Genomic DNA, 20,835 nt, shown 5'->3' on the forward strand with positions numbered 1-20,835 from the left:
GCTTTGTGCAGCCTGGTAAAAAGCAGATCAGGGAAAGTGGTCCAGTGGGCGATGAGCAGCAAAACAACGCAAATTTGAAAGACCTTCCAACTACTCCTCACCCAGCCCAGTTTGACTCCTCCCTTTGCTTCATTGCCTGCAGAACCATGGCCTCAGAGCCAAACTGACAGAAGAAGTTGGGGTGATTTCCTGTTTAAGGCTTTACAGACGTATTTACTACAGCAGCTCAAGAGTTATTTTCTTCTTACAAGAGTTATTTTTCTTCTACACAGTCTGTTTACCAAGTGTTTGTACATTTAGAAGTAGGATACGCATGCTACGGTGCTGAAAATTCTTACGAAAAGGAGTAAACGTGGTGAATTAGATCATTCTACACTTGAGTACAGTAAATGTTTAAAAAAATATAATGTTCTAATCTGGGAAGAAGTCACTGACTTCAGTATGCAGAAAAAAAACAACTCTTAAGCAACCAGTCCCCATGGTTCAGTTTTTACCCTTGCAAGAAAAAAAAAAAACAAACAACTTTTGTAGACTCCAAAATCAAGTTGTCAACTATCCTTAGAGAGCGGAGAAAGAAAAAAAAAAAAGGGGAAGAAAAAAAAAAAAAGAGAGAGACCTAGCCATCAGCACACCTGGACTAACGATCATAGGTAACCTTTATGTCACAGCTTGCAGAGCGGACACTCCCAAGTTCTGTACAGATAATCTCCAAAGGTTATGGGGAAAAACACTTAAGCTATTGGGTAAATACAGCCACTGAAGCCAATGACATATTTACAGACTTCTACCCAGCAATTTAGCCTGCTGCTACAAAGCGACAAAAAGGAACATTCAATAATTATTATTTAAAGTTGGCCACAGCTAAACTATCCCAAGTCAGGAATCAGGAATCCACGCTTTAACACTTGGATTCTTAACCAAATCCAAGTTCCGCTTCTGTTCTCAAATTTCTTGACCTTTATGGTTACATGGTTAAACATCCATATGCAATCCATCCTAAGAGCTGCTACCGTCAGGATAGGGGAAAGGGTAGACGAGTCACAGAGGCAGAAAAGATCTTTGTGAGCTGTGTTCAGATATGATACCCTTCATTAGGCTAATGCTAACTATTTATTGAACACGCTGGCAGATAACAGGAACATGCACTATCTAGGACAAAACCAGCAACTAGATCCTCTTAGAAGAGCATTACATCTGAGAAGAATTTCCACTCTCCCAGTATCAGACCCCAGACACAACAAATGTGTCTGTCCAATTCTGATAATGTTGCATGCAGCATGTCAGAGGGGGGAAAAGAAAAAAAAGAAAAGAAAAAAAAATTAGAGAAAGGCAGCTTCAACAGAAAAGTATTTTGGGGATGGAGAGGATCGGACAACCAGTATCAACATACAGTCTACAAGGCAAAAGTGGAACCCCTATTTACTATGTTAATCAGTATTCCATTGTGATTTTTTTTCTCTTGTTATTCAATACATGTCAATTTATTGCATGTAGAAATTATGAACTCTTCAGAGTATGGGCTGACCTTATCATATTCACACACTGCACATAACACTGTGAAGCTCTGATTTCCATCAGAGCGAATCTTTACATGATCCAATTGACAATTCATGTGTGAGATTCAGCCCATGTAGATCTTCCCCCTTCAGCCTGACACATATTCATTCAGGGAGAACAGGAATGGCCATTTAGGCAGCTTATGTTTCCAAACAGCTAGCTCTGTCTTCCTTTGACAAACCAGACACTTCGCATCAGCGCTGCCATTTCTGCACCCACTGTGGAGGAGGGTGGGATGGTGCCTCTTTTTGTGTGCATGCCCAGACCAGGCTTGTCAAACCTCGACTCACCACCACATCAGTGGAGAGGAGTGGGGAGAGCAAGCAAAACTCAGATCTGGATTCTGCAAATAAAAAAAAGGAACTCTTTGCCAGACATCAGTCATCTAAAAGGCAAGATTAAGGAAGAGGAGTCAAGGTGCTAGCAAGGGGATAAAGCTTTTCATATTTAGATTGATAATTTCTCTGGCAACAACTCAGAACACAAGTCTGTGTTAGCCCAAGTAAAACAAGATGTTTGCTTCCAGTCTTAACGAATAAAGATTCCACCACAAAGGGCATCACTGATTAACGTACTTGTCCTGGTTTGAAGGCCAGTTGAAACATCTATAGGTTGATCTTTCACCACACTTTGACACTAATACAGCACTGTCATACAAGTACGATACAATAAAGAAGCCTATGCTTACATAGAATAATTTAGGTTGGAAAAGACCCTTGCTATCATTGAGTCCAACCATCAACCCCACTCTACAAAGTTCTCCCCAAATGAACCATAGAAACTGAATCTTGGGCTTGAATTCTCGTCTTCCCTTCATTCCCAAATTACTGTTAAGCAAAAGCAAAGTAGCAGCAAGCCAGTGCCAAAAAAATCAGTTGGTCTCACCTTCTTCCATCAGGTCTATATTATCAACTCACTGAAGAGCAATTCTCTTCAGCTTGCCAACACCACAAAACCCACAGTGCCACTGGTTTCACCATTTTACAGGTCAGTTCTGTGACAGCTCAACAAGCTGAACTGATTCACCCAGCAGACACACACACAAAGACCTAGCAAAGGGACAAGGGGGTGAGACGGCTCCTGTGGGGCAACCCACAGTTATACTAGTTGAGGCGTAAGAAAAAACCACACCCTGTGCGTCAAGGAAGGCTGGCAGCTGGAGACCAAGCCACATATGGTGTGGGTAGGAACAATCCTCAGCAGTGACAACATCCCAGCACCCCCACCAAAATATTTTCTCTCTCTGAGAGATATCAAGTGTACTGAAAGCAAAAGGCAGCAGGAACAAAAATTCCTCTTACTCTGATATTCCAAAATATGGGCTTTATATTACTCTAAAACTGTTATTTTGAAGGCAATGTTTCCCATAAAGCAAGAGTACATTAAACCCTACTCCAAATCAGTAATGTGCCCTTGTAAGTCGTTTGCAGTTACATTCCTAATGTCACCTGAAACAAGACACTGACCGTTCCAGGCAAGCTACACCTCCACTGTCCAGCCCACTGCTTAATTGTTCTAAGTAGTATGTTTAATTTACAAAGTTTAAACTGGAAAAGAGGGCTAAGTTGATGGAGATGAGGGAATAGAGGACAGGGAAAATGCAATTCATGATCCATAAGTCATTTCTTCTAGTGCCCTTGCAAGAGACATGGATCTGCAGGAAGGCAAGTGGGTGATAATTAGGGACAGTTGGAACATTGTTTATTTCCTACTAGCAAAGGCAGTAGTTCAGGCCTCCAAGGATAATCAAATTTCTTAACCAGATGGAAGACATTTCATTTTCAAACATCAACCATACAACAACAGACCACAGAAAGGAAGGAGCCAATTCACAACAGCAACAAGAAAACAAAATTACTAGAGATTTTAAGAGACGAGTTCTCATCAAAATCTGCACTTACAAAGAGCCTCATGTTGCATCAGAACTTGCACCACATCCCACCACAGCCAATTCAAAGACACTTTTATTGGCAAAACAAGCTCTGCAAGTGTTACCCACATGTAAGAGACAGCACACTTGAGTTTCTCCCAGAAGTGGATTCAACAGATGAAGCGCCTGCCTCCACAGAGGTTTCAACAGAGAAGGCTACACGGCATGGAATCCAACAATAGAAATGAAAAATATGCCAAGGAATAATGTTTTATTTCTAGTAAGATAAGTGTTTTCTTGCTCTCTCTAATCTTCTTTTATATTTTACTCACAGGATTAGAAGATTTCCTTCTCAGTCTCTCCTTTTACTTCTCTTTCCCAGACATTTACCATTTGATTTTACGGTGTTCTCCCTGTATCCAATTCAAAGCTGCACATGCCAGTACAGCATTTGGTAAGAGTCTGACTTGATTTTGCACATTTCATTTGGTACTATCTGCCAGCATAATAACTTTGCGCAATAACTTGTGGCAGTCTAGTTGGCTAGTAGGTTGGCTTTTTGTTGTTGTTGTTGTTACAGAAACTTGTGCTCTGGTTTAGATTCAGACTAGTTTCTCAAACAGATGGATTTTGGATTAAGTTATTTGCTTCATTAGCCTTAAAAGGAGTGCCAAATCCTAGAAACAATGTTTTTGTAGGAATGGACAGCATTTTTATTTGGTTTCAGTCTACGGTTCTGTAGTACTTTTAGGTGGAGACAGCTTTTGCTGCTTTGGCTGAGGTAGCACCGAAATCAAGTCTTTTTATGCAAAGATCAGCAATGAAAATCCTTCCAGTTCTACTCTGTAGCCATCATTACATAGATTTCATAGATTAAGTTCTATTGTGTCTTTGCACATCTGAAAATAAAAGAGTTAACTTTGCCTTGGTTACAATGTAAGAACATGCAGAGCTCTGGAGTTCATTCCTGTGGGAGTCAAATGTTTAATTTGCCATCAAATAACATCGCAGAAAAATCTAAGCATTGTATTCAGTTCTCATGGTTTGAGTAGTTGAAATGTTTCCTACTTGCTAGGGCCACTCCATAGCCAGCAGAGCCACACCAGCACAGAGCCTTAGGCGTGCAAGGGCTCCTGAGGCTGGTCGCTGTGGGGCTGTAGAGGGACCTTGCTGCAGGCCCACCTCAGCTCAGCCCCGTCCTGCAATAGAACAATTCTGTCCTTATGGAGTTACTGTCATTTCCCTCCTGTGAGCCACTTCCCTTCTGCTTGTCTCTAAAAGGCACAGAGCCATACAGTGCATACCTTAAAGGCTTTGGTATGCAGCCCACAAGGTCAGAAAAGCTGTCTCCCTCAGCATATCTGGTGGTCTGCGGCATAACTCTGATGGCCCGCTTTCCTCACAACACTTTAATAGGCAGTTTTAGCATCCCCACCACATTTCTTTTTAAGATCCTGACATACAGGATGCAAAGTATGTTGTTATGACATTGTTCAAGAAAAAGCTCAAAACAAACCCAGATATCACTCCATGCCTTTCCCAGATTAACCTGCAGGACCAATGCACTGCACTATATTAGCCCACAAATGTAGGTGTTTTGGCAGCTGTCCCAGTCACTTAATCGGAAGCCTGAGCTCAGAGACTGTTTTGCCTGAGTGGTAAGTCAAGATGTACATACCAAAGATGTCATCTCTGCCTCACTCCCTTCCTTGCTCAAAGGCTTCTGTCTGAGTACTGTTTATTTTTTACCCTACATTTGACGGATTGTACATAGGTTGAATTTGCCCTGTATCTCCCTTTAGTTAAATGGGTACATGAGGCCAAATCTAAGCTAAACAGGGGGGTTTGCCAAGTGTTTAAAGTAGGCAAGTCCCTGCCACCCTCTCTTACCTGCCAGTCTGTTCCAAAGCATCTGCAGCACAAAAATTGCTCATGGGTCATTTCTCAGAAAGTAATCATCTGAGCTTCTCTTCTTCCTCCACCATACATATTACCACCATCAAGAGTTTCCTTCTCCCGCACAATCAACCAACAAAAAGTTACTACAGAGTATCACAGGAATTATCCCGTTTTTTTAGACCTTCCTTTCCATCTTCAGTATTTGCTCCCAGATTTCTGAAGGCTTGTGCGTGAACTAACCATAACAAGCAAGAAAGGAAGTATGAAAAAAAACATTTTCTAGCGACAATTGACTGGAAAAGTTAACCTAAGGAATTAGCTTATTTTGTTCCAGTCTGGAATTCACACTAAGAGCAACAGAAGATTACAGCTCCTCATTTTCCAGTTCATCGGAGGCAGGTCACAAACCAGAAAAAACTCAGAGAAACAACAGGCTTTTCTTGTGAGTGGATGAGCCACTTCAAGTCAAAGAAGTTTGTAAAGGAAGGTTGCAGAGGTCAGGGATCAACACTGTTCTTCCCATAGAAATTACTCAACCTAACTGCCAAAGATGCAAAGATGACAAATCTGCCTTTCCAGAGGAGTTGAGGCACAGGCAGGGCATCCACCTGCTCCACAGATAAAAGAACCTTGGGCTTGGGGGAAAAAAACACCAACAAACAACATAACAAAAAACACCAAACCAAAACACAAAACCACCCAAAAGGCCCACATGCCTTCTGTTGTTTAAGGTAATGCTGACTTCAGGTCTGAATTCTTCCTTACACTCAAAAATGCAATGAACGAAGGCCTACAGTGTTGATTCATGAGCAGTGACAGTTCGAACTGGGACAACACATGAGTTTACCACCCTTGTGGTGGAGAAATCTTAACCACTCATGAATCAGATGTTCATGAGTCAACACCTTCTCACAGCTGCCATTCACTGGTACAGGAAAGAAGTCAGACCCAGGGGCAGCCTTCCCTAAGGCCTAACCAAGATAGCAAAGGTCAGTAACCTCACCAATCAGCCCAGTTCAGTTCTTCCCTGTTTCCAAGTCAATGCCCAAGAAAAATTGCCTCACCACTTTGACTGCGCATGGATACAGCTCTCAATTCAATCTGCTCTTTCCTTGTATTAAACTTAGGCCTGTTTGCAGGGCAATAACCTGTGCCCTTGTCAGGAGACCCAACGTAGTTTCCCACATCATGCTTTCTAAGATTTATACACTGAATACTTCTATTTGAGATCCATGACAAAAAAGCAGATAGCCCACTAGCATTCCTATTTGGCAAAGACTATCCCCTCCTGTTTCTTGGCTATTAAAGCCTCCAACCTATCTCCCTTTCCCATGCCGCAAAAAACTCCAGTTTTCTCTCACAGCGAGACCCATTAAGTTTTCCCTCCTGCTAATAGGTGCTATGCTGACCAAGGCCCTTTTAAAAAGGCAGCACAAATTAGGAGCATGTCCTCCAGCCGTAAGAAACTCAACTGAGGCTTTTCAAGAGTAACAGGCTTCAAAAATCACAGTGAGAGGAACGCAGTCTGAAAAACCTAATTTCCTAAATTTGTCAAGCCTGAAGAAGTTGCAAACTCTGAATCACAAAAAAGGACAGCAGTAAAGCTGGCTTGCTCTTAACAAATGTAATTTTAATTCAGAGAATTATCCCACCTCCTGGTTCATCCTCAAGAGCTCGGAACAGAAGCAGGAAATGGCAATCCTGAGACTTCTCATTTTTTTCCCTGCCCTCGGAGTTGCAAAGAAAGGATTTGACTATTCAGCAGTTATGGAAATTCAGAACTAAAATTGGGGTGGGAGCACAAAGGAAAAAAAATGAAGGTGTGTCTTTATTTTATTCTAATCCTAGATCCCACGAGACACGGTTCTGCTACAGTGAATGGCTGCACCTTAGGCAAGAACCTCTCCCAGACACTACCAGCTGTCACCAAGTCAAATGAACTGCCGGAGCTGGAGATTCAGGCTCAAGGAGCAGAGCGCAAATTTCCCTTCTTGCATAGTCACACAATGCTTCTTATGGCCTTTCAAAGAAGGAGGCTAAGAACATCACATGTTTATGGTTTAACAGCTCTCACTCCTGACACACTCCTTAACATAGCAATTCTTCATGGAGAGGAGGATGAGAAGTAGCCTCTTTTTCCAGGAAAGGTGTTATTTTCTGCCACCTATCTTGTTGCTTCTGTACCCAGACTCCTTTCCAAACCCAGAGTAATCTCCTGTTCTCACTTTATGCCTTTTTCCAGGCAATTATCTCTAACCTCCTAGCTTCTCTCCTCAATTCTGCCCTCCCGTTTCATACCCTTTTCCAAACAGGACTGTCCTCCAAAATATCTTCCCAGACATCCCATTCAAAAATCCTTCTGGCTGTATGCATGTACTCCCAAGCCTGACAGGTCCCACATTCCACTGCTGCAAATAGCTCAGTCACCACCTCTATCTCACGGCCTCACCATCTCAGCACTATGCCACTATCAGTCTCCCTTTCCATCTCTGCCCCCATTGCTAAGCTCCTGATGAAATGAAGTCACCCCACTATGTCAGGGACTCTACTGTTGAGGGTTCCTAAAAAGTTGCCACATCCTCCTTTAAAGCATTACTAAAATAATTCTTTCCCTGCCTCAGCAGTTAAATTCTGCTCAATGCTCATCTTCACTTTCAAAATTTCTATCTTTTATACTACCTAATTAACAACTCTTTCTGCCATCAGATCCCATATAATTACTCCACTTGGATCTCCTTACATGACTCTTCTGTTCCTTTGCCAGCACAAGTCCTTGGCTCTCACTTCCAAAATGCCTATCTTTGCTTCTGTTAATATCTGTACTCCTATATCCCCTTCCCTTCTCATGGTTTACACTACTCTTGCATCTGCTTCCTCATCCTTATTTTCCCAGTTACCAGCTTTCAGTAGTCTTTGATGCCAACTCCTACCCAAAAAACCCTCTCTATCCTTGTTCTAAGGAGTGATTGGGAGGAAAAGCTTTCAGAAGCCTTTCCCATTAAACCAAAGCTAAAGGAAATTTAATTAGAAAGCTATGCTATTTTAATATTGGACCTTATCTATCCCACTAGAATTATCACATCCCTGATCCTTATCAGATGTCAGATGCCTAATTTAGACTACAAACCCTTTGGGGCAAATGTAGCCTCTGCCTCCATGTTACACAGAGCCATAGCACTTAGACTGATCCTTGAGGTAAGAAAAATACCTCAGAAATTCAAAGAACTTAATTTTGCCAAGAGCTGCACCACTCCATACACTGAGACTTGGGAATGACCAGAGAAGTTAAAAGTACTCACTCTTTGAAACTTCAAAAGGCAAGAACCGTGTTCCCCCCCAACAGAAATAATGTCTGACCACGTCTGAGAAGAGAGGAGCTGGGTACAGACTGCACTGAAAAAGTTTTTCCATGGTATCTGTAGCCCCTTCCTGCCTCAAGTCTCCAAAGCCATCACTTATCCCCTTCGAAACAGCAGGAGAGTCACTTCTTTTTTCCTTCCCTCTCCAGAAGGAGCACAGCAGAAATAAACCTCGAATGATAAATTATGCACCACCTTTGTGTGGCTGCCTCTTGGCCAGACGGGAAATTTTTCTCCCAAAGCCTTTTGTTTCCAGCTTTGATCCCAGTGTTGGATCCGCTCTGTTCAGCACTCCCTCGGCATGGAGGTGAAGGGAGAGCTGACACAGGCCAAGTTCGGGCTCGCTGCAAGTCACAGTCAGATCTTCCATTAGCCTTCTCCCCTCCCCCTTCCCAACTGGAACCCTTCTTGAGTTTGAAAAGATCCTATTAAACATTTTCCAGAGGGCCTTACAGAGGATACATTATTTTGATGGATGCTGGGACTAAAGGAGGAGGATTTCTAAGTACAGTGAAATAATGGAGTTTGTTCTAATGGGTTTAAGAGATGCCCAGGGGCACCAAGTAAGTTCCTTCTCTGCAAATCAAAAACATAGACGACCAGAAAATGGAGCCGAACAACTAAACGCCAGGAAGCGGGGAAATCGGGCTCTATTTAACTGCTGCTCTTGGTTACAGCCAACTTCAGGCTGCTTGGAAAAACAGCACACACACACATCACTGGCACAAACTTAACAGGAGAAAACAAAGAGACAACAGGGGTCAAACTGGGGGTGGCAAGTAGGAGAAGGATGCAAGGCTGGGTCCCCACCCCCTACCAGAGAGTAGGATCAATTATCCTTGAATACTAACAAGATTTCTGATTAAAGAACTGCTGCTATGCAATAGAAACAGAAAGCTCCAGCAGCCGGGAGGGGCTGTCAGGCAGTAACAAAGAGACACAGAAGACTAGGCCCTGCTAGGGCATGTGGAGGAAGCCACCATGCTGGTAGGCAGGAGAGGGGTCTCCCCTGCCTGAAGTCCTGATAATGTCTCCCTGCTGGTAAATTTAACTCCAGGAGTAAAACTTCACCTTGACACTAGTGAATATGGGGCCTGTTTTCAGGCAAGCACATTCTCTGCTGGAAGCTTTGCTGGACAACATTTCTTTGAACAACCTCATCACTATAGTGCAGGGAGATGAATTTTATTCTTATTCTAACCCATCCAGGGGAAATAGCTGGTGCTTCTTAGTTCCAAGTATTGCAACATCATAAAGTTGCTATTAACATACAACAGCTTGAGAAACAAGAGTCTACACTGTCTTCTGCCACATACTTTTTGACAAAACTGCAATTTGCAGTACAAACATTTAATATGCATATACAGTACTGTCCATTAATCTCAGTGGTTTGTGACTTTGACTGGTGGCTAAATACAGAAAAATCTAATGACCTAAGAAGAACCTCATGAAAAACAGAAGCTTCTGTTATTACTTTTCACAACCCATGTTAGCATGGTTAGCACAAGTTGTGCTAACATTAAGCATCCTGCAATAGGCATGTATCTCAAACCATCAGAATCAGGCTCCTGAATGTTCAATTTATCCAATGTCCTTTTTTTTTTTTTCCCTTCTATTTTAAACAACAAACATAATTCCTTGATATGAAGAGTTTCAGTCATCCACAATTTAGCAAGGCAAAAGTCCACAAACATCGGCTCCATTTGATGTTAAGGAAGTCTTTATGAAGACTTATTTTCATGCCCTTGCATAGTGAGCCTCCTTTCATCTAGGCTCACAGCAGCTGAGAAGGGGTTTTGCTCCCCACAGAAACACTGACTATGGCTTAAGAGTCTCTCAGACTAAATACACAGGCTGGAATACTTCAGTATTTAACAGGCAGTTCTGCATAAGAGGCAAAAAAATGCCTGGAAAGCTGAAAAACCTGAACATGAACTCACCCACAACAGGATGGCAGCCAAATATTCCAAAGGTAACAGTCCCCGAGCGACCAGATATACAGCATAAGCAAGCCACAAGCCTACAGAACCACAAGACCCTGGATCCATATAGTTACTATATTTATTACAGGGAAATGTAAATCTACACGGAAGACGATACAGAAGTAAGTACATACTACAGTGCCCAGTCTTCACACAGAATAGACAACAAAATCCCATAAAAAAGTAATGCCTAACATTACAGCCATGGCACTACAGATGCAAAAAGCAAGAGCCTAACCATCAAGCCCATTAGATTCATGGATGACAATTACAATTAGTGTTCTCTGACATGATTTGTGTGAAACACAGCCAGCCACTAAATACAGTATGCCAATTAATGGAATAGGTTTGCTGCAAGCCAGAGCTCCAGCTTTGGATGTTGTATCAGGTAAAGCCAGACATCTTAAAAGATGGTCAGTTTACGCATGCATGTGGATATATATCACCTTACTATGTAACACTCCTTTGAGATAATAACATCGCAAATAGCGAAGGTGGAAATAACAGAGGACTAGAGAAATAAAGTGTCCACTTTTCTTACACGTTTCTTTTAACACCACTTTACTTGGCAGTTCACCCTTTCCAACAGAGAGTAAGTACAATTTTTGTGGTTTTATGAATCTTTCAATCACCAGCAAGAGAAATAGAAGTATTATTAACAAGAGAAACAGCTGCAAAAGTCACAAGCAGCAGAGAAATTCAATGAAGGTGTAGGATATGCACTTCTTTTTAAATCTATTTTTAAAACCTTGACTGGTTTGCAAGATAACATCTCTTTATCAGCTTTTATAAGTGTTATGAAGCATACATGCTATTGTTTTCAATGGTAAGTTGCATTCTAGGGCAAATGGAGTTGGCCTTGGGCAAGACAATTTCTACTTCACTTCCCACATTTACAAAACAAGGATAATATTTGCCTATTTCACAAGAGTGTAGGAAGATTCAAGAGGACTATCAGCCTACAGATCATTTTCACAGAATGAGTGTTTTAATTATTTTTTAATGTTAATCTCACCAGTCTGAAGAACTACCGGTTTTTAGGAGTGAAACCAAAATACAAATCACTTCAATTTCTTTTCTAGTTAACATACAGCAAGTACCACTTTCTGGTTTGAACTACAAACAACTGGAAGTTTAAATCCAACCAGTTTTTCTTCTGGAACTTCAATGAACAGAATGTAGAGAAAGAGTTCCAAATCTTCTGAAATCCCATTTTGTGGCCCACATGAACAGAATATCCCTCTTCGAGGTTCACAAGACACTCTGGAAATGCAAGCACTTTATGTAACCAAGCACCTATTAATTTGGTTGTTGCATACACCCACACTCCCAGGACACAAGAAGGGATTCTCTATTGCAGAAAACACTGCTAAATAAAGCACACAACTGAAAGCTTTTGGAAAGAGAATATAAAAGGAAATTGCTTATCTACACTAAATAAATGAAACTATAATGTTAACTACACACTGGAAGATTTATGCTTTTCCACGAATGCTACCATGTTTTAGTAGACACAGAATTGTTTAAAAAAAAAAAAAAACCAAAACAACAAAACAAACAAAAAACGCCAACACCACTTGTCAGCTCCTGCAGCGTCTTACTCTTCATTTTAGAAGAGTGGAGATGTTATTCAGTGCCTCCACCACTTTAACAAAAAGAGACAGTCAAGATAATTCAGGGTGATCATGAGATCTGTGACTATCACCCAACCTGATCAACAGCAAACCCAGGCACTCTCAGAACACCCAGGAAGCAGAATACTATCAGCTTCAAGCTGACAACAGAAAAACAGGTATTTTGCACTTGGCTGAGAGCTGTAGAACTAACAGCACTGCCAAGCACACGTAGTGGAGATCGCAATTCCCACTGCAAACCATACTTCTATAGAAGTATCACATTCAGGTTTATGACTCTAAAATGTAGTCAAGATGTTTGGGGAGTGAAGCTCTGATATTAGCCATGTAGTTTTCTGGCAGAGCTCCAGGAGGCAGAACAGCAAGCACATCACCCAGACAGGTTCTGTGACATTCTGTATTTATACTGACACAGACCATCATAACATCAGGCCCTTCTTCATCACCACACACTAGCAGTGCAGGCCATTAAATTCTCTCTATATACCTGGTTTTACCTGCAACAGACTTTTCCAAAGCCTCAAGATACTTGCAGACCCCTCCTTTTTCTTCTTTTTTTTTGGCACAGACTTCTCCAGTTTTAACCACCACTATCCACTAAAAGAGGGTCAAAAAGGTCAATCTTGCAGACTTGTTTGCTTTATCTGCTCCTGTATTGAGATACAGCAGCAAATGACCAAGTGCTTCTAACAATATACTTGTTTGTCATGCCAAGCTCTATGGCTGTGGATGCTTTATGACTGTTAAGCTGTACACCATCCCCGCAGGTATTTCTATGGGACAATGGTGAAAAATTTCAGGCTAAGAGGAGGAACATCAACTCATCACAAACTTTGGCATCTTCTCTGCCACCTCCATCATGACACCTCTTCACGTTTTTCCTTGCTTCAAATAGGAAATACATTGCTCAGGAGTTGTGTTCTTATTGCATAGATTATCTCCTGATGAAGGAAAGAGGATACTCACTTCTGGAAGCAGTTGGTACATCCAATCATAAACTCACTTTCATTTGACAAGAGGACACAGGAAGGTGCACTGATAGGATAACTACTTGAAAGAAAGACAAACTGCCATAAAAAGCATCCCAGAGACATCAAGGCACAACCACCTACAAGCAAACCTGCACTTTACAATCAGACGTCCCCCGCATGGCTGTTAACAGCCCAGACACATTAACTAGGAGCACCTGGGTAACGGCCAAAATAAAACACATCCAGATCCGCACCTACACTAAGATCTGTGCTTTAGATCCTTCTCACTCCTAGACTGCATCTAAGTATCTGTGTGGCACTTGGGAACTAAAGAGTACTTCTGCTTTCTAAAAAGCAAATTTCCTGATACACAGAATTGTAGCCCTCTACTCAGCCTTTCCAAGCTGGTTTAGCACCTTCTTCAAAGCTGCCTGCAATTAGGTTTCTTGTTAGAAGAGAAATAATATTACTTGAAACCCAAACCCCATGTGATTGTGCCCCAGAGGCAATACTTGTAGAATGATGGAGGTCAGCAGCACTACTGCAAATGCTTCCTGTAACTTCAGAGCAGCATATGAGAAAACGGATGGGTGAAATTATACAGCAGCTGCCAAAGGAGTGAAGAGAGAGAAATGAGGTACTTATCTCCACTCTGCACCCCTCCCCCAAAAAACCTTCCAACTCTTTATAAACAATTCCGCGAAGCATTTAGATGTTTTCTTCTCCATCGGGCACGCTTGTAAAATAACACACACGGGGAAGAAACAGCAACTGCTTTTCAGCTGATAGGAGCAACCACAACGATAAGTTTTCACCGGCGAGACTTCATGGAACTGTTTCCCTGCTCGCTAAAACCGCAACCAACCGCTCCCCTCGTCCCCTCGCCACTATTTTTGGTACCACTCCTGCCCTGGCCGCACTCTGCCAGGGCGCTGCGGCAGGACTCCCAGTCCCCACCGAGGCGAGGCAGGTAGCCCGGAGGCGCCGCCGCGGAGCCGGGCTGTACCTTTAAGGGGCCCGTCGCGGCGGGTGCGCGGCTGCATTCCTGCTCCGGAGCGGCGGCTGTCCCGACACGCCGGGCACGGCAGCCTCCGAGGCAACCTGCGCGCCCGCCCCGGCCCGGCCCGCCGCTCGCACCGCGGGAACAAAGCCCGCGCCCGCCGCCAAACTTCAGCGGGGGGCAGCGGCCGCGTGGGCGGCGGGGACCCGCCGGTGCCGCCCGGCCAGGGCAGCGCCAGCCCGGGACCGGCACCCCAGCCTGCCGGGGGACCCCGCCGACTCCGGCCCGCCGCGCCGGGGCACGGGGAAGACGAGCGAGAGCCCCGCGTCCGTGTGCGGGACGGGGCACGGACCTTTGTCCTGCGGTGGGGCAGGGGAGGGCTCCCCGCCCGGCGGGCGCGGGCAGGTGAGCGGCGCGTCAGGGTAGAGCTCTCTGCCCGGGCAGGGCTCCCCGCCGCCGAGCCCGGGCCGGCGGCCGGGCCCCCCCGCGGAGCAGAGGGCGCCGCGGCAGCCGCTTACCTCTGGCGCGGAGCAGCGCTCCCAGCAGCAGCAGCAGGAGCTGCGGAGACGCCGGCAAGAGGCAGCCCCCGTCGCGCCGTCTCATAGTGGCAGCGCCCCGGTCCCCGCGCCCGGGCCGCCCGCAGCGACGTCCCCGGGCTCCTCCTGCGCGCTGCACCCCGGCCCGGCCGCCGCTCGCTCCCTCAGCAGCCGCGGCAGCTCCGGGGCTGGGGGCTCGTTCCCCGCTCCGCCCGGCCCAGGCCCGGCCCCGGAGGAGGAGCCCCGCCGGGGCAGCCCCCGCCCCGCTCCCCCCCGCGCCGAACCACTTCGCAAACTTTCGGCGCGGCAGAGGCGGTCCCGCGGCCGCGGCTCCGCAGCGAGACTCCCCACCACCATCATCATCATCACCACCACCACCCCGGGGCTGTCGTCCGGCACCGCGGCGAGACCCCCGGGCTCGTCTCGCGCCCCCCCGGCCCCTCTCCGCCCTCGCCGCGGGTGCAGTTCCCCCTCTCCGGGCGGGGAAGACCATCCTAAAGCGGCCCCAGTGCTCGGGGCTCTCGCTGTCAGCGTCCCAACTCCCGCAGCTCCGCCGAGGAGCATCGCTCCAGGCTCTCGGCTACCCGCCGCAGGGCTGCTCGGTATCCTTCGGTGGCTGAGCGGTTCCCCCGTGCGTTGCCACCGCTTCCCGGCTTGTGCCGGCTCTCTGTACCCATGGCAAATGGCAGAGCCCATTCTCCCCGTCCCAGCACCGTTCACAAACTGAAAGCCTCTAAGCATCTCGTTCCAGAGCCGCCTTGCCCACTATACGTGCTGGTATCTAAGAAAAATGTCTGATTTTTTTTCCCCTCCTTTCATGACAAATGTTTTGCTATTTGGCGTTTTCCTTAGAGCCGCAGTGTTCAGAGACAGATGATTACGTATGAATCTCGGATACCCTAAAAAAAGAGCTAGGGTCGTTGCCTATAGGAGTAAAAATTAACACTTGGACAATTGTCTTATGTGCCCTCTGCTGCATTTAAAAGCAGACAGGCTTCCACTGGACATCATCTTAAAGCCAGTTCTATGATCCCCGTGGCATAATTTGATATTCTAATACATAGGGTTGGCAATGCAAAAAACTCTTGTTTAATAATTAATCTCAGTTGATTTCAAAGTATCAACTTGAATGGAAAGCTGACTCAAATAGTCCAAATCCTGGACCACAGGGGAAGACGGGAATTTTGTCAAATTGACACCAAAGGGCCAGTGATAGGAATAGTCTTATTTAAAGTCTTCGCATAGATTAATCCAGAGGAAGCTGCAACTAATCTTATCCTTTAGAGAATCACAAGAACAAGTAAACAGCACAGCGTGTGATTGAGACAATTCTGCCACTCCTATTAATTATGTGTAAAATAGTGAAGACAAGGGATATTATTAAAAATGTCAACATAAAATTAAAGCAGGGACTGACTCTTGACAAATTGAACTCAATGTAAAGGAAAAAATAATCCAACACAGAGCTTCACTGAGGAGAACTCCCAAGAGCAGGAACACCATAAGAAACACTAAGCAGCAACCCATGCATAAATTTACAATATACGGCCCCCCAAATTTAAAAAATGCAGACTTTTTGCTTTATATGCAGAATCACTGCTTGAAGACAGGAATAGATGCACTTAACATAGCATGAGTGCAACAGCACATAGACTGTGGCATTGAATTCTACACATTTGATTTGATAGGCAAAGTCTATAATGCTGCAGAAGAGTAACAACAAATACAGGCAGCTAAGAGGCATTGATCAAGGTGGAGAGATTAAAAAAATGCTCTATGCCAACATTGATTTGGAAGCAGTGACAGAATGAGGTATGGAAGGAATATGAAATTACTGTAATGGAATAAACTCCAAGATACTAGAGTTTAAGATAATTGAACTGGAAGACTTGGGAACAGTGGGTTGAAGTTAAGACAGAGAAAATGTTAACATCACTCTGAGCGTTGGCTGACTGTCTAGCATGCAAAACCCTTTTCCTGCCTCCCCCCAAAATACAGGGCAACATAACCAAAATTCATTTAAGTTTATATTCTCTACTGAGGCTAGATCCTCAGGTAGTATAAATCAGAGGAGCCCTGCTGACTTCCAGCTCACAGGATTTTGCAAGAAGTTTAGATGCCGAAGTACTGAACATGATAAAGCACTGACACAGGGTCCAGAATTCCCTGATAATTATATACTTAGGTCATGGAGCAGTTTTCCAGCAGTTGAGATGAGTATTTTCCTGTGTTTGAAACAAAAGCCCCTTGAAAACTATTGTCCTAAAGACAAATAAATTCACTCGTTAGCTGTTCAGTCCTCTCCCCAGGGAACAAATGTTTTTACCCACTTGTGTTTGTTAAAGTGTGTTTACTAGTCCTCTGCATCTTGTGCTGTATTCTGGCAATCACTTTTCTCTCCAAGCTCAACTTTCCTATAATTATATCTTATAAATCATTTTGAAATACTCTGGTGAAATGTTAGAGGAGAACATAGTGTGGTCTTTCACAACAATCTCCTAAATAGGTTGCAGTTGAGCAGGTGGAAATTTATATTATAAACCTCCCAGTTACCTACCTGTTGATACAATACCATGAATATAGCTCTGATTCCATGGAGGATCTTTGGGGAATAATTGTAAAGTGGATTTATGCAGTGTAAAACAGATATTTTTGTTGAAAGAAAACTAGAAGGGTTGCTAAATAATGCTGGTAAAATTGAACCATAGGACTTGCCTCTTTCAGACCAAATAACTTTAGAAAAGACTATGTTAATATCAGAATGCACTTCAACCCATGCAGAAAGCAGGTACTTGCTTTTACCCACAGCTATGAGGGAGGAACATAATATTAAGTAACTTGTAGTCATTTATAGATCACTGATAAGTTACATGTAACCCAGGTATTGTAAGAAAGATAAGAAAGAATTAAAATATAATTAACCATTAATTCATATGACAACATGCTTAATTAAAAAAAAAAAAACCCACACCAGGCATTATAAAGGGAGCAGGGAGAAGATTATTATGATAATAACCATTTCAGGACTAACTGTCCCCCCTCCACTCCAAACAGACACATTAGGGAAATAAACCAATTCAATGACAGAAAATAACTACTATGAAACAATACTAAAAGTTAGCATCATTTTCGGAGTGATTTTAAATAGCAACCTCGTGTTAGGAAAAGCAAAACCAAGGACATGGTGTCATTGGAAAAACAAGAAAGGAAAGAATCAGAACAACACAGGGTTACCAGGGAAAATACACTTTAGATATTTTAAAACAGCAAAGACCTTAAGAAGAGGTTAAAAAAAAAAAAAAAAAGAGAAAACCAGGATGGCCAGTTTCGGTCTTACCTGTCAAAGTATTTTTAATGCATTCAGATGGCCCCTTTCTTAGGAAGATGCTTCTCCACACCTCGAGTTTCCTAGAAGAGAATGACAGATCAGAAAGCTTAATTGCTATGTTCAGAAAGGTTTGGAGCAATTGTGTTTTAAATATTTGAGATAGAATTAATTTAATGGAATGAAAAAAAGCACACGGAAAATGGGCAAAACGCATTTGTACTAAATCAGGTTCTCTTGTTTTAAGTGATGTTAAGCTCACTGGGTAAAAAGAAGGCAGTGGATGTGATACATCTTGTGTGGCTTTTGGCACTGTCTTACAGGACACTTTCATAGAATGATATTTTAAATACAACTAGTGGAAGGTGTGCAGGCATCTGATAGAAGAAAACCATAGTGGTCATTAGTGGTTATTCATCAAAATGCAAAGGCACCTCAGAAAGACATGATGCAATATTAATGCTTGTAAAATCTGTGCTAAAAAACCTGATAACCTCAGAACAATGGCAGAGGATGCAAACACTATGAAGGATGAGATCAGATACCCCAAATGCTATTGACAAATTGGACAGGTTGTCCAAAAACCAACAAGGAAAAAAAAAGTAATGAGAAATATAAAATATTATTCTTAGGAAACAGACATTAATAAACAATGTGCTTTCCTGACTAGACAGAAATACAGCAAAAACAGATCTTAGGATTGTACAGATAAAGAACAACATAAATCAACAGTGCAGTGCCACTGCCAAAAAATGCATTCAATTCTGGAATGTGTTAACAGGTGTGTCATATACAAGATAATTTGTTTGATTTCTTAACTTCGCATGGTACTGAAGCCCCAAGTGGCGTATTATGTCTGGTCCTGGCTGAACACCTTAGAAATATAAACACAGCTGAAGAAAACAAGAAAATAATGACAAGAACAAGAAGTTTAGAAAACAAACCCTTTGAGAGAAAGCTGAAGGAATTTGATTTGCCTAGTCAAGAAAATAAAAGCTTGAAGCGAGATGCAGCTTTCTGATACATACAAGCTCATTAGAGAGATGTTGATCAACTTTTCTCTATGGCTCCAGTAAAAAGACATGAAAGAGACAACTTGATTTGTGGCAAGAAATGCTTAAAAGACTTTTGCTGATCAGCATTCCAACTAAGGATTTTTCAACACTGGAGCAGACTGTCTAGGGGGACTGTGGAATCTCTTCCACTGGCATTTTTTAAGAAGAAAGTTTGATAAGCATGCTGTTGCTAGCCTTGATATATTTAGTCTTGATGCAGTGCAGGCTGAACAAGGTGATCTTTTGGGACCCCTCCCAAAACTAGGTTCCACAATGGATATAATTCAGAAACTTCGAACTGGAAAGATCATTACAAACTCGGCACCCTGGCTGATCAAATTCTGTATTACTAGCGAGCGCCACTAACTAAACAGAAAAGCTAAAAAAATAGCAAGTTTTTCCCGACACAGCTCTACATTCAAGATAAAATCACAGGTTCCACGCTATCAGACTATGGGATTTTCCACTGGTCCTTTTAATTTCTGTCATTATTCCACTGCTACATTACCCACATCAGTTCCCCCTTCAGTATCACCAGTGAACCAAAGAGGTGGTAGCTTGGAATACCAGCTAAGTCAAAAGTCAAGGTTTTACCCGTACATAGGAAGATGCAATTATACAGTTGCGCCTCTGAGTTCACTGTCAGACATGTAAAGAAACAGTTTAATCTTCCAAAGAGCTGAGGGACCTACAGCTTTCACAGCTGGTAACCCAGTTTGTAAATGATGGTCTCTGTGTTAAATACATTAAATGAAATGTTAGCATTGATTCATATTTTATGCTACCACTTTTCCCTTGTTGCCTTCCATGAAGTTTTCTAAGTAGTTGCACTACTACTGTGTACCCAGATATGCTCATAGATGTCATAAACATTCAAGTCCTGTCACTACTGTCCTTTACAGCGTTTCTCAAGTTACTGCCCTTCACTCTTAAGAAAACAGTCATCCATATGGCATCTCCTGCAGTGTTACCACAATTGTTTCAATTTACAACAAAATAAAATTCAGGTTAACGAGTCAGAGCTTACGTCTTACTTTATTTTCTTCCCCTTTCATTTAGCTGCTGCTTTCTCAGCATTCCAATTGCACAACTATTTTGGGAAACATTGTGATCATCTCATGGACCACCATTAATTCTAATTTGCAGTGCAGAACAGCAAAACTACTAAATGGCTACATTCAGAAGCTGAGATATGAAGAATCTTTGCAGAAGGTCCTTTGTAATTCAATGACCAAAGTGCAGATTCATCTGAACTCCCCCCCCTTCTTTTTTGTATGTCTGGAAGGCGGGACTGAAGCCAACCTGCCAGGCTGTTCAACCTTCCACTCTGGGGAAAAAAACCAAACAAACCAACAAACCCAACCCTAAGTAAATTGACTCTCAAACTAGGGAAAAAAACCCAAACCCAAACCTTTCTTCATGTTTTCTTTGAGATAGTAGCTCTTCCTGGGTGTCTTGCAAGCTGGTTCTTCTCCTCCTTTTGCCGGTTCCCTTACATCCTCTATGTAAAGATAATGCAAATACACCCTCTTCTACGCCTGATGAGACTCCTCCCTGCAGTGAAATGGCAATTACCCAAGCCTTGCACAATGTCTGCATTGCAAAGGTAGCCTGTGGCCTAGCCTGAGGAACAGCACAGTTTAATAC

General features: G+C 43.2%; 1 protein-coding gene across 4 annotated transcripts in view; it reads right to left on the reverse strand.

The window, feature by feature from the left end:
• The window catches only part of LRP4 (LDL receptor related protein 4), a 91,799-nt gene that overhangs the window by 66,703 nt on the left and 4,261 nt on the right, over positions 1-20,835 (reverse strand). For 2 of the 4 annotated variants that reach the window (XM_063331945.1, XM_063331944.1), the window contains exon 1: positions 14,791-14,999. In XM_063331945.1, coding sequence (XP_063188015.1) covers positions 14,791-14,875 — 85 coding nt within the window. In that variant the 5' untranslated portion in view covers positions 14,876-14,999. Of the gene's footprint in view, positions 1-14,790; positions 15,001-18,145; positions 18,217-20,835 lie in introns of those variants that run through there. The other 2 variants (XM_063331946.1, XM_063331947.1) reach the window with 2 other exon arrangements.

The sequence above is a fragment of the Chroicocephalus ridibundus genome, chromosome 4, assembly GCF_963924245.1.
Source record: "Chroicocephalus ridibundus chromosome 4, bChrRid1.1, whole genome shotgun sequence".
In the NCBI taxonomy this organism is placed as follows: Eukaryota; Metazoa; Chordata; class Aves; order Charadriiformes; family Laridae; genus Chroicocephalus; species Chroicocephalus ridibundus.